Source organism: Symsagittifera roscoffensis, chromosome 4 (assembly GCF_963678635.1).
Source record: "Symsagittifera roscoffensis chromosome 4, txSymRosc1.1, whole genome shotgun sequence".
Classification (NCBI taxonomy): domain Eukaryota; kingdom Metazoa; phylum Xenacoelomorpha; order Acoela; family Convolutidae; genus Symsagittifera; species Symsagittifera roscoffensis.
The window spans coordinates 76,916,987-76,930,848 of NC_087065.1; the positions used below are offsets into that span (position 1 = coordinate 76,916,987).

General features: G+C 36.7%; 3 protein-coding genes across 3 annotated transcripts in view; 1 reads left to right on the top strand and 2 right to left on the bottom strand.

Moving 5' to 3' along the window:
• The window catches only part of LOC134843974 (unconventional myosin-XVIIIa-like), a 319,060-nt gene that overhangs the window by 114,629 nt on the left and 190,569 nt on the right, over nt 1-13,862 (top strand). The window lies entirely within an intron of this gene.
• LOC134844077 (phosphatidylinositol glycan anchor biosynthesis class U protein-like) lies at nt 3,274-5,146 on the bottom strand. Its single transcript, XM_063860549.1, has one exon. The coding sequence runs from the start codon at nt 5,144-5,146 to the stop codon at nt 3,791-3,793; it is 1,356 nt and encodes a 451-aa protein (XP_063716619.1). The 3' UTR covers nt 3,274-3,790.
• LOC134844135 (calmodulin) lies at nt 11,160-13,461 on the bottom strand. Its single transcript, XM_063860653.1, has 2 exons — nt 13,068-13,461; nt 11,160-12,650 (listed from the first exon to the last, which is right to left on the bottom strand). Exons 1-2 carry the CDS (start codon nt 13,131-13,133, stop codon nt 12,267-12,269), a joined length of 450 nt encoding a protein of 149 aa, XP_063716723.1. The 5' UTR covers nt 13,134-13,461; the 3' UTR covers nt 11,160-12,266.

A 13,862-nucleotide genomic window follows, 5' to 3' on the forward strand; every position in this document is an offset into this window, starting at 1 on the left:
GTTTTTCTGGTTTCGTTGGGATGAGATCTAGAAATTATTCGATATTAATACAAAATTAGGTAGATTCAACAACAGGTTTCCTCAAAAAATCGACAGGAAAATAAAAAAAAAATCAAAACAATTTGAATGTGAAGAAAAAAATCTAAAGAAGGCGGTAAAAGAAACTTCAAAATTGATTTTACTGGCCTAAAACTAAACTTCCCGACTTGGCTAATGAATTGGACTATTATATGCCACAAACATTCGGTTTTTCTCTACACTGTGACAACCTTTTCAAAAAATTTTTATACCGTTCAAATCACGCCTTAGAGGGCTTAAATATGATAAAAAAAAACTCGACCTCATCCGATAATTAGTAGCGGTACTTGATTTTGCGTAGAAAAAAAAAACGTTTTAAGTAAAAAAAACAAAGACAAAGTTCCTCCCCACTTTCAGTGACCTGAAAAATAAGACTGGAAAAACTATAAACTTTCATCTCCTACGGCATTCAAGTTGAAGTTTTCATCTCAGATTTGATTGAGTAAAATTTAAGAAAATTTACAAAATTTCTAAAAAAAAAACGGTCATAAGTTCGAAAAATACTTTCCTAAATTCATATATTGTTTCTGCAAAAAGCAGGTTGTGGCCGCTTAAGCAGAGAAGATTCGTAAAACCGAGTTTCTCCATTGAACACATTCTGAGAATGGGCACGGTAGTTTTTGCGTGAAGTCAAAAAGTTTCGCGTGACTTCTTTGAAGGCCATAACTTTTATTAAACAAACTGGGCATAGCCAATTATAAATATAGGCTTTCAACAAACTTGCTTTCATTAAACCTATGATATCAGATTCGGTAGGATACTTAGCGAGAAAGTCCAAAAAATATCAACAATTCAAAAATTTGACATTTCCGAGAATCATAGCTTTTTGCGTAGAAAAATTGGTCGTAGCCGATTATGCAGAAGGGATTCACGGAACCTGTAACTTCGATTGAACCTAAAACCTTAGACTTGTCCGAGGGCCATAAATTTTGGTGTCAGAAAAATTTGGGCGTATTTGCTCAAGCAAATGAGCTTCCCACAAATCATGAATTTATGAATGAACATAAAATCTCTGATATGGCATTAGTAGTTTAAAAACGACCAAAAAATTTGACTTTTCCGAGGGCAATAACTTTTTTTAGAAAACTTTGTACGTGGCCGCTAAAATATTCGAGCTTACCACTACCAATTATCTCCATTGAACCCACAATATCAGATTTAAGAGGCTAGTTTTCGAGAAAAGTCAAAAGATCCACAAAACGATCCAAAAACAAAAATTTGACTATATCGAGGGCCATAAATGTATGTTGATAAAAAATTGTACTGTAGCGGTTTATGCAGGGAGTTTTTTAAAATCATTGTTTTCAATGAAACCAAAAACCCAGATTTGAGAGGGGTCATTTTTAAGAAAACAAAAAATTAAATATATGGGTCAAATATTCCCCCACAGACATTTTCGAAGGCAGAAGACATAGGGGTTGAATGAAAATATACTATAGGGGAGTACACAAGGGAGTAAGCGGCTTTTCAATTGATGCCGTAACAAAAAAAAGGTCATTAAGTCAAAAAAAATTTGGGCCGATGAACTTTTTTAGCTAAACAAAAAAAACGAAGAAGAAAATACGAAGTCAAGGCAGGTAAAATTACAAATTGAACGAGTAAATTAGTACAACAAACACTAAAAGCAACATTAAAGAAAAAGGCGCGCATCAAAAAAAATGATTCCAAGATGTAACAACTAAGACGACAAAACATAAGCAGACAAATGATAACACGATTATTTTTTTCTGAAACCGAAAATTTCCCGTTTGAAAAAAAAAAGATCCCGCTCAGACTCAGACCCTTTTCCGTACCAGGCGTATGAGTTACCTCCAGACTAAGTGTGGTGGAGACGCTTAGAAAATTGAATTCATTATGAACCGAGGTACCAAGTGATTAAAGTGATTCTGTTTAACAAGTTGTTCACCCGAAAAAAAGTCTGAGTTCCGGTTTGATAACGCTTGCTAATCGCAAGCGTAAAAAAAACTTTTGTGAGTAAGCTTTAATTTTTGAATTATTTTGATCGGACCATTCTGTGCGAGTTGCAAGGCAACTGTCACTCCTTGTTAGTGGTAAGAAATAACTCAAAAGTTGACTTTGAATCTCGTGAAGCGCACAAAGCTGTTCATTTGAAATTTTTTCGGCAAATATGATCTTCTGATTTTTTGTTAGCTGACTCATTCTTTTTCAGGGTTGAAAAAAAATTCCATGATTTTTTAATTGAGCTTCTTAGATAAATGCAATTTAAATGGAAATCAAATAAGCTTATGTCTGTTCAACAGATATCAATATGTAACAAAGTAAGCAACAGTCAATTAAATCATAGTTTCATTTTATTTGGCTACTTTGAAAGTCAACGAACGTCCCATAGTTTAAGACAGGGTTGCCAAGGAAGTATTTCTATTTCAATAAAATTTTCTATTTCAATTAAATTTTCAATTGATACCGTAATGAAAAAAAAAGAAATTTCAACAAACCGATTGATAAATGAACAACCAAATTCAGAGGTGCTAAGCGGAGTGTTAAATTTTTGCTTGCCTTGAAACAACCCGAAATTAGGTCATAAAGTCGATAAAAAAAATGGGCCGATGAATTTTTTTTAGCTAAACAAAAAAAACGAAGAAGAAAATACGAAGTCAAGGCAAGTAAATTGTACGAGTAAATCAGTATAACAAACACTAAAAGCAACATTAAAGAAAAAGGCGCGCATAAAAAAACGATTCCAAGATGTAACAACTAAGACGACAAAACATAGGCAGACAAATGATAACCCGATTATTTTTTTCTGAAACAAAAAACTTCCCGTTTAAAAAAAAGGTCCTGCTCAGACTCAGACCCTTTTCCGGACCAGGCGTATGAGTTACCTCCAGACTAAAAGTGGCGAAGACACTTAGAAATTTGAATTCATTATGAACCAAGGTACCAAGTGATTAAAGTGATTCTGTTTAACAAGGTGTTCACCCGAAAAAAAGTCGAAGTTCCGGTTTGATAACGCTTGCTAATCGCAAGCGTAAAAAAAACTTTTGATAGTAAGCTTTAATTTTTAAAGGCAACTGTCACTCCTTGTTAGTGGTAAGAAATAACTCAAAGGTTGACTTTGAATCTCGAAAAGCGCACAAAGCTGTTCTTTTGAGATTTTTTCGGCAAATATGATCTTCTGATTTTTTGTTATCTGACTCATTCTTTTTCAGGGTTGAAAAAAAAATTCCATGATTTTTTTAATTGAGCTTCTTAGATGAATGCAATTTAGTTGGAAATCAAATAAGCTTATGTCTGTTCAACAGAAATCAATATGTAACAAAGTAAGCAACAGTCATTTAAATCATAGTTTCATCTTATTTGGCTTCTTTGAAAGTCTACGAACGTTCCATAGTTTAAGACAGGGTTGCCAAGGAACTATTTCTAATTCAATAAAATTTTCATGACTAACAAACAAATTTTGTATTTCTTTAACAATTTCTTCCCCCTTTGGTACTTCGGCCATCCCTATAATGAAATAATTCAACGGGTAATCAAATGCGCATTTTGGATCTAGTAACGAATCTCTCCCCCTTTTTGCAAGGGCGGATAGTTAATTCCAAAATTTAATTTATTCTGAATCATCTAATTAAAACTGTCAATTTTTTTTACTGTTTTGTTTTGGCAAATTCTTTTGACTAAAGAAACCTATCAGATGTTTATCACTTTTTGTGGCCATCAAATTTTTTTCATCAGTTTGACAATTGTTTGGTTTTCACATAAGAGTGAATTTCTTCAAATTTCCATCTTCGTCTAATGGATACTTGAGTCCATTTCTGTAGAGGAATTCACGTCTGTTCATCGAAAAAATGACATCAGACCAAATCAGCATCTGCACAGTGCCGTAAATGAGCGAAATGGCGTAGAAAAAATTGGGGTTAAAGGTCACCACCCACACGTGATACATAGCTGGCATACTAGCCAGACAAGCGAGGAACAGCAAGAAGGTGAAGAGCAAATTACGCATGAGGGAGAAGTTCTGGGCTATCATAGGAACCAAAGCGAGACAAAGAGAGACATCTCCAAAAGTAGGATAGGACTTATATATTGCTATAAAGTACATTGCACTGTAAACAGGAGCGATTCGATTATCAGCAAACTTCCAGCAAAGAGGAATGCAAATGAGAAGGGTGATTGAGTTGATCATGAGGGTGAAGAAGGTTCGGTATTGGTCAAACATTTCCATGTAGAAGTACCAATGCAGTCCCACATTAGGTTGCAGATCTGGAATGATGAATTGGAAGCCCCAGGTCGAGAAGAAAAAGTCAGTAGACTCGTTACAACTGTAGTAAGAAGCCACCATTAGAAATGCAGTCATGGCTGCCAAAATGCAAAAAACAACCGATCCATTGATCAATGACGTCACAGAACACTGCTTTTTTAGTTGACCATCGTTGGACCTGGGTGTCTCCGAAAACAAGTAGGAAACAGGAACCCACAGCAAAAGAGGCCACATAAAGAGATAAGTTGCCAGACTTAGAATCACACTGGCTCCATACAGATTCTTTCGCAAGCAGAAAAGAATAAGTCTAGCGTAAAGCATATGCTCAATTGGCAAAGTCGTTTTGCAAGCACATGAAATGATTGTAAAGGGGTTCAAAAGATAGGCCAAGGTAACAATTTTCGCACTGGCTTCCGGGGTTCGCCTGTTCGCCGAGAAGCATTTGTAAGCGTCTTTGTCATACTCTGTGTTGGCCAGCTGTTTTTCCTCCTCCATTCGCGATTCGAGAAAACTCTCGCAACATTTGAACAACGAGTACCCTGTCAGAACATCGCATATTAGAATAAACACGAAGGGTAAGTCTATATTTACGACACTACTTATAGTCTGCAGTTGCACGAAAAACTTCAGCAGAAGCGGTTGGTTGTGAAATAGGGATCCCTGGTATGGTGAGATCCCCCTCTGGTAGAGGAAGGTTCCCTCCTCCATCGATTCCCACGAGGAGGCAGGTGTCTGGAGCTCAACTCTGGTCATCAGATAGGACAGCAAACTTTTCAGCTGGAAAAGAGCCAGTCTTGCAGCCACTCCTAGAGCCACACAACCACTACAGCTCCACTTGTCCAAACCCATTCTGAAAAAAAGACGAGAAAATTAATAACAATTTTCCACTTTCGAATTTTGGGGGGAAATATATGACGTTAAAGCTCTTTAAATTTCATAACGTTTTTTACAGACACTTTTTTTCTATAACTTAGACCCAAATTGAGAAAACTGATCAATCGGTGTATTTCATAACGCTGTAAATATCAAAATTATCTCTTTCGAAACTAGAATTCATTAACGTTTATTCGGGCCATTTGCTATTTCATAATCGGAGAAAGTAATTTTCCTTCCATTAGCTAATGATTTTGAATTGAACAAACCAAAAATCAAACTGCAATAAAATAGAGCGTGAACAACTTTGAGAACTGTTTCCTGACTAAAAACGGCCTATATAATTGTTGTTGTTATTGGCCTGTTGTTTGGGGCGCGTCCGGCAGGCTCTGCCGATTTCAAGGAACGTTGCGACCTCAGTCGGCCAAAGCCACAAGTCTATTGGGGTCGTGTTGGTCCTCTTTTGGGTACAGTTAAACATATGTAGTGCTGTGTGAGCAGCAGCGCAGTAGGAACAGTTTTTCGGAAAATTTGGATCTCTCCTATTCAAATAAATATTTAGGCAGGGACTGTTTCCTGATCTTATTTGGACGAGGGTGCGCTTAGTCGAGCCTGGGAGGGTCTGTTATGTTTTTAAATTTCTGTCGGTCTTCTGGGGAGAATTTTGGGCGGGGGGGGGGTTTGTCTATGGTTTTCTGTACTCTGTTGGTGTGGACATTTATAAAAAAAGATTTTATGAACCCACTTGAGTGATTGGCATCGTTTAAAGGGTCAGAATCGTTAGCTTCTAAAAAAATTGTTCAAGTTCATCTTAACAAGCGTTTATGATGCTTACACGGAGCTGGCGATTTTGTTAATGGTTGGTACAGGGTTAAGAAATTCAACTATTTTTGACAGGGTTAAGAAATTCAATTATTTTTGAATATGAACAGAAAGTTTGTATGACTTTTTTTTAGTTTTCAGAAACAAAAATAATTGAGAACATTGAATTACCCAAGGTTTCAGAAAAAAATTTAAGAAATCATTTCAAAAAATCATATCTCGAAGAGGAAAAATTCGCAATCTTTGAGTTTAACACGACAGTACCTCACTTTAGAAATAGAAAATTCGAAAAATTTTTTAAATTCAAGTTCTTTGAAATGTGTATAAAAGACAAAAACACGTCACATCTCGAAAACTTAAAGCATTTGAGCAGTCGCATTTGGACACAACATTTGCAACTCTTGAGAGTTCCCTTACAATTACACAACTACAGGGTTGGGAACTTCAAACTTAGTAACTTTTTTAATTTAAGTTTTCTGAAAACTTGATATAATAAAAAAAAATCATCTTAACTCGTGAACAAAATTCATAATTGGAGACCAAAATCGCAACCCCTGGGGGAAACCTTGACAGCATCCCACTATTGGGTTGCTTATTTCGTTAATAAGGAAATAAACACTGAATGCAAGCTGAAATATCGAAGAAAAAAACACTTAACCAAAAAAAATTTCAATTTATTCCTTTTTCCTTGAAATTTATGTCATTTTTGCGCGAGGTACGAGGAAAGAAAAAACGAAGACTTAGAACGCTAGTAAATTATTCATAAACGACTGTTGCCTTCAAAAAAAATACAAAAATAATCTTTAATAACAAAACATTTTATTGCCAAGGAACTACTAGAAGAAGCTACGAAAACTTGTTTTTCTGGATTAAAACTTTTCCACAGCTTTCATAAAAGCTTTTCTAATTATTACACATTCTAGGTCGCTTCACTCGCTAAAAACTATAGCGAAAAATCAAAAATTACAAACCAGTTTTTCTCGACACCGAAAACATCCATCAATGGAAAGATGTTTCAAAATTGATTTTAGATTGATTAAAAACTTGAATGGGATTACTTAGAACATCTGAATAAAAATAAGTCCTTAAAACGGCGAGAATAACAATAAACGCGAAAAAGTCCAATTCAATTACACCACATTTGATCTCACGGAACTAATAATATCTAATTATTATACTTAAAAAACGAACATTTTTGCAAGGCCATATTCTCAAAAACATGAATTTTTGAGAAAATGGCTTGAAAAATTTTCTTTTCCATTTAATAGGAAAAAGACGTAGAAATTTTCAATTTTGTCCGATCAAATGTGCTGTAATCGACATGGATTTTTTCGCTTTAATGTTATTCGCGCCATTTTAGCGACCTTATTTTATTCCATGTTCGAACTAAACCCAGAGATCTAGCTGCTCAGTAGGTTTTCGAAAGAACCAAAAACGATCTTTATGTTGGGATAAAAAACTCTTCGAGAAGGTGGTATTTGAATTTTCAAATGAAAATTGAAGTTTCAAAAATTGAACACACGGGCGAATCAAAGCCTCGCCACTAGAGTTACAACACAAGTAGAAAAATTCTGATGATCTGAAAAACTGAGTTGGTAATTTACAACCAACATAAAAACATCATTTGAAATGAACGGCCAATGAAAATGCAGACATGCTCAAAATTTGTCTGTTCGTTGACGAAAGCACAGATGGAAATGTCCAGCAATTTCGGTCACCCTGTGGAGAAAAAACTAATTCTTGGAATTATTAACGAATGTGTGCTCGCATCACTTGGAACTCACGAAAAATTCAGAACTAAAAGGCACGTGGATTATAGAATGAGAGTAGTTTAGTAGATACAATCTTTACGAAATCAAAAATTTTAGCACCAGAGAAAAATTCCTATTATATTGGAAACTTTAGAAAAAGACATCGGCAATTCACCAGAAACAAATCGAGGTGAAAGCCATGAAGCCTACAAAAACCTTAGAGTTTTGAGGTTGCTCTATGATGACCAAAATTCAAACCTTCTGCAAAATGAAAACCGTTGCCCAATTCGTGTTTTTATGCTTGAACGAAGTAATCGACCAACTACGTTCTCCAATTTGATCAATCAATAACATCTTCCGGCTCTTTTCCAGTCCCCACCTTTGGAGTTTTCTGAAATTCATAAAATTAAAGTCTTTTCGATTTTTCATGCTATTAGCTGTATTAAAACGTGCCAGTGTGAAAATTTCGTAGATACAAAAAAAACCGTGTGATTTAATTTTGAAAAATTTAATTGTAATTTTACGAGGGGGTTAGAAAATAGAGAAGAGCTTTTCCTTCTTACCAAAGCCAGCATAGAACCAAATCCAGGACCGCTATACATCAGCCCTATGTGTGATATAAGAAGCAAGAGCTCACAAAAGCGTCTAGTGCCCTTTCGGCAGAATTGTACAACTCTCTTTCAACTTACTACGTAACACTGCAGAATAGTCCGCATTTACTACTGTCCGAACTGCTCTTACCGTCAGTATCAAAATTACTAACCCGAACCAAGCAAACCAAAAAATCAAGCACGTGAAATCAAGGGAATGCCTCCTGGCTATTCAATGATAACTAAGAATCGTAACCGGAAAAATGTTAAGGTGGAGATTTGGCTTTCCGAATCAAAAACAGCGTTAAGCATGAAGACCTTAAAATGTTCACGAACCCACAAGACTGACATATAGAAAACTGCAAAATAAAAGTAAAATCGACAGACAATCATAAATCTGATTAATGTATACATCCCACCACAATCAAGCTGCGAATCTGGTTACACCGTATCCATAAATCAACTACTCGATTTTGAGAATTCTCTTGTATTCAGCGGTGATTTTAATGTTCACAACCCTCTCTCGTTTTCTGAACTTGAGGAGTATACAAGAGGATTACGTTTGCCAAAGGAATAGATGACTCAGACCACAATCTTTAAAGAGGATCTGAAATGAGATTGTCTCTACTAGAGAAACCTCCAACTGTGAAAGTTTACCTCACCTAAAACTTAATGGCAAAAAAATTTAGCTGGGCAACAAAATCTTGCCTCGGCTCTGATTAACAAACAAGAGTGCTAACACTAATTCGTGATATCGACCTAGTTGGACCAGCGAAAAGAGCTTTCATTAACTTGAGGAAAGCAGATAGTAAAGGACTTCTTGAATCTACTGAGTTATCTTTGGGCAAATGCAGATCACCCATACACAGCCTAAAGATGAAGCTACATTCCGCAAATTTTCATGAAGGCAGCCAAATGGTACATTACACCTAACCGCAAAGAATTCAGACTACACTTTCCAAAACAAGCTGGAGAGCATTTCAAGCCTACAGACCAACTTTAATCAAACAATCCTGATGACCTTAAAATTCCCAGTTGAACAAAGGAACCGATTCCAATACGAATAAACACAAACGCGATACATGGATTGATTTCGTGAATACCCTCGCGCACAGAGGAGATCGCCCCAAACTATGGAAAACGGTCAACTCTTTAGCTGGCAAATCAGCTGACAACTCGAAACCAACCCCGTAAATTTAACACTAATCTAATTTTTCATTCGAGAAAGAAAGGCAATCTCGTTAATCGGCATTACCGTCCTCACCCGCCCCTCCCAACAAGAGAAATGCAGCACGCTCCGCAGAAGAAATACGCCATGAGTCCACTATAAATATCCTACACGTCGTTACAAACAAATTAAACTGAGCAAGAAAAGCAAAGGTTTAGGGCCCGATAACATCGCCCCTATTCATCTTCAATATCTCGGAGAGAAAGGTATCCAATTCCTTAGTGAGCTAATATCACTCACTCTCAACACCTCAATCATTCCCAAAACTGGAAAGTTGGTCGACTCTTCCCTTAACTGAAATCGGGTAAAAGCAAAGATAAAGCAAAGAATCTACCCACCCATGCCCTCTTATTCGCGGTAGCGAAACTTATTAAAAGAATCTTACCGGATGACTTCAACCACGTTCCTCGAGCAGCTCACCAGCACGGATTTCTAACAAACGTATCAACAAACACTACCTTACACGGGATAGCCACTGACATAAGAACCGGACCAAATCCTCCTCGTCCTTCGCACACGACACTCAGTTGCCTGAAATCGTAGTGCAGTTTTTGACACCGTAGACAAAGTTGTGCAGCTGCACAATCTTGAAAATTCGTGTTTCAAACAGCACAAAAAGATGGATAACATCAAATTACAAGGTAGGCCAACTTATGTTGAACTCGGAAACGAATAGTGACGAATGAAAGAAGGTGTCCCTCAAGGAACAATCTTGTGGCCTAGTGTTTAGGGACTGTCTATTTTTCTAACTCCAGGTCTTTCTCAATGCAGGAACAACCGCGGGGAATGGGGGTGTCATCCATTTTTCCAGAGTCAGTCCCACCTTGAGGATGCGGATGACACTGGGACTCCTCCAGCCATGACGGAAATTGAGATACGCGTGTCTCTCCCACTAAATAACCGTATACCACAACGCTCGCAAGCTTGCTTGATTATAGAAAATTCTAAAAACATTTGAAAAAACCCACATCTCGAAAACTAAACGATTTGGAAGCATGCTATTTATTTTCTGTTCTATTACAATGCTCCCAGTTTTTTTATTTGACGAACTTTCATTGTATCCAGTTTTCAGGCGACTCAAAACTAGTGTCATCTGACAAAAAATGAAAATTATTTCTCATAAAATCGCTCAATTTTACATAGGTCAAAGGACAGTGAAAAGTGTTTTCAGTACAAGCTGTAATATTTCCATTCCCCCGTGGAAGAAATCATTCAAAACCTACTTTTCCAAAAAAAAATAAAACGGCGCCGATTTTATGCTGCATTAACTATTTTGTGTTTCGGGAGACTTCACAAATTGAGTTTCGTCGATCTTGCAAACTTGGTCAAAAACATTTATTAGATTTTAATCGTGGTTGCAGAGCGTAATATAATCTCAGCAAGAAAATAATTTCGAGTGAGCCCCGAAACCCATTAAAACTTCAAGTGCCCAAGTAGAAAGATCAGAGTGAACGTATTTCAAGACTTCCTGGAAAAAAAAGAGAAACGCGACTTCGGTCATTGACAATTAAGAGCAGGTCAGAAGCATGTATTTCTCACTATGGTTCTATAAAACAAATGCTGCACTTTTCGTTTGATGGATCTGCTGAGTAACAAAACAAGGTTTTCCGAATAAATTAAGTTCATAAAGATATTGCACGGTCAATGAAACGAGAACTTCCATCTGAACAAGCCATTGAATTTGTACACGACGAAGAAAGAGTTATCTAGGGCCGTTATATCAAGTAGTTATACTTCAGAAATTAAATAGATAAATCGAAGAGAGGACGCTATTTCAATGCCTAAATTTGCAATAAATATTTAGTTTAATTACTTAATAAATTAAAAATAAATAGCACTTGCTACGTTAGAGCAAGAAATAAAAAAATCGCTTCCTTATTTTTTGACTCCTTTGCTTTTTCTAGAGCAAACTCGATTCTGTGGGTTTGCTAGCGAGATCAATTTGTTAGTTTTTTGGCAGGTAAACAGCAGCAAACATAACTTCAGTATTCAGTTAGTGCGATCACAGTCAAATATGTTGAATGGAATGGAATGTTAAATGAAATACAGAAGCTCCATCCTCGTTATCACAATCAAATGGCAATACAAAACAACTTAGTTGAACTGCACTCAAAAAACAAGCCAATGATAAAAAAAACTAATCTAACAATGAAAGATAGCTTATGTTTTCGTTTGTACCATTTAGCTTGTTGAACTATTGGACAATTTCAATTCAAAATTTTGCATCGAAAGATGATAAAAATAAACACTGCAAAGGCTAGGGCCATTGAATAATTGGCACTTCAAACTTCTTTTGATCCGAAACGTCCCAGAAATGAAAGCGTAAAAATATGAAATGCGCCTATTGGTGTTTTGAATTGTGCATCTTCGTTTCGTTCGGCATTAGGGAAAAGTCAGGGCAACACTCATGCATGAAGCATTTGACCTTGACTTTTACTAAAACCAAGTGGCGAAATAAACATCGATCAACTGTAATTACAAAAAAGCATCAAAATGTAGCTGTTAACTAGTGTCCTTAATTAGGTTTCTTAGTATTAAATAAATGCAAACATGATTCGTGACATGATTGGGTAGATTTCAACAATTTTTTCTAGTAGTTTTTCTGGATTCGTATGACGCAATTCAAAGCCCCAGTCACGTCATTATGATTGTGCAATCGATAATGACGTAAGAGTGTCGTCAGTTGCAGTCATCAGTCGTCTCGTTTACTTTGACGTCATCATAGACACGAACTCCTCGTAGTTGATCTGTCCGTCTCCGTCAATGTCCGCTTCCCGGATCATCTCGTCCACCTCTTCGTCCGTCAGCTTCTCACCTAGGTTAGTCATAACGTGTCGCAGTTCGGCGGCCGAGATGAATCCGTTGCCGTCCTTGTCGAACACTCGGAATGCCTCTCGGATTTCCTCTTCGGAGTCGGTGTCTTTCATCTTCCTGGCCATCATGGTGAGGAACTCGGGGAAGTCTATTGTTCCGTTTCCGTCCGCGTCCACCTCGTTGATCATGTCCTGAAGTTCGGCCTCTGTCGGGTTCTGGCCGAGGGATCTCATCACGGTTCCCAACTCCTTCGTTGTGATGGTTCCATCTCCGTCCTAAATCACAATGATATGAAGTCAATTTTTCCCAATCATATATTGCAGCGCTATCAATGAATTCCAAATAAGTTTAACTTGGTTCTGAAATCCAGTGAACAAAGTCAGAGAACGAAAAGCCATGAATAAAAAAATAGCGCTTACACTCCTCGTGATACTAAAAAATATGTAAACTATAATTTTATTTCCGCGTATCCCAGAGCATCTTTTAATGGCTGCCAAACCTGATTAAGGCTAGTCCGCTTCTTTTTGATAAACAGCAAAAAACCATAACACCAACAACTTAGTTTTGAAGTCTTTGTAAGCCAAATAATTACAGGTAAGAAATTAAAAGACAACCCTTAGTGAAATCAGGAAAAAACGTTGTAAAATCAGGATGAAGCAAAAGAAAAAGACATCAAAAACAAAGTTACTTACTTTATCGAAGAGGGAGAAAGCTTCCTTGAATTCGGCTATTTGTTCTTCTGTCAGCTGATCGGCCATTTCTAGACTGTTTGATTGTGTGCTGCGAGTTACGAATTGATGCAGATGTGCTAGAATGCAAACACTCTAATGTTGGCTGTGGGAGGGTTGCCTAATGATCCGATTCTATGGTCAAGATAGCAGAACACTTCTTCTTCTTATGGTTATCGCAACCACACAAACAGTATTCGTGACTCAAATAACGACTGAAGGAAAGTAAGTGAAGGCACAGCTGAACTGCAGTTACTTCTGTGTGAGGTATTCGGTGTTTATATTGCAGCAAATGATATTGCCAAGATGCCAAATGAATCTGAAAGTTAAAGTTCAATTTAGACTTCAGAATATCAAGCAGCATTTAGCACAAATTAGATATCGTTTCTCGAGCTCGTGCTATCCCAAAATAGCTCAATATTTCCATAAAAAGCGAAATTTCCTGAAATCTTAAGAAGCAACAACATAAAAAGCTAAAATACATATAAACCAGAAGTGATATTTGAAAAAACAAGAAAGTGAACATCTAAACGCCACTTAATCCACCCTTTCTCGCATTGATTTAGCATGAAAGAATTGCTCCAACTATTTACTCTTTGATTATACACCATACACGTCCTCCAACAGGTAATAGCGTAAAACAGCCAATATTTTTGCAATCCAAAAATTGTTCATCATCCTATCAAAATTTTTGCTCTCTTTCAAATGCAGTAACCAAACCCACACTGTTCAAAAATAAATCACATGAAAAATTATCAA

What these genes read in the sequence shown, in the direction of transcription:
- LOC134844077 (XM_063860549.1), bottom strand. Translation starts at nt 5,146, where the DNA reads ATGGGTTTGGACAAGTGGAGCTGTAGTGGTTGTGTGGCTCTAGGAGTG.
- LOC134844135 (XM_063860653.1), bottom strand. Translation starts at nt 13,133, where the DNA reads ATGGCCGATCAGCTGACAGAAGAACAAATAGCCGAATTCAAGGAAGCT. An exon ending in CTTTCTCCCTCTTCGATAAA is followed by an intron (nt 12,651 to 13,067) that starts GTAAGTAACTTT and finishes ATTGTGATTTAG; the next exon opens with GACGGAGATGGAACCATCAC.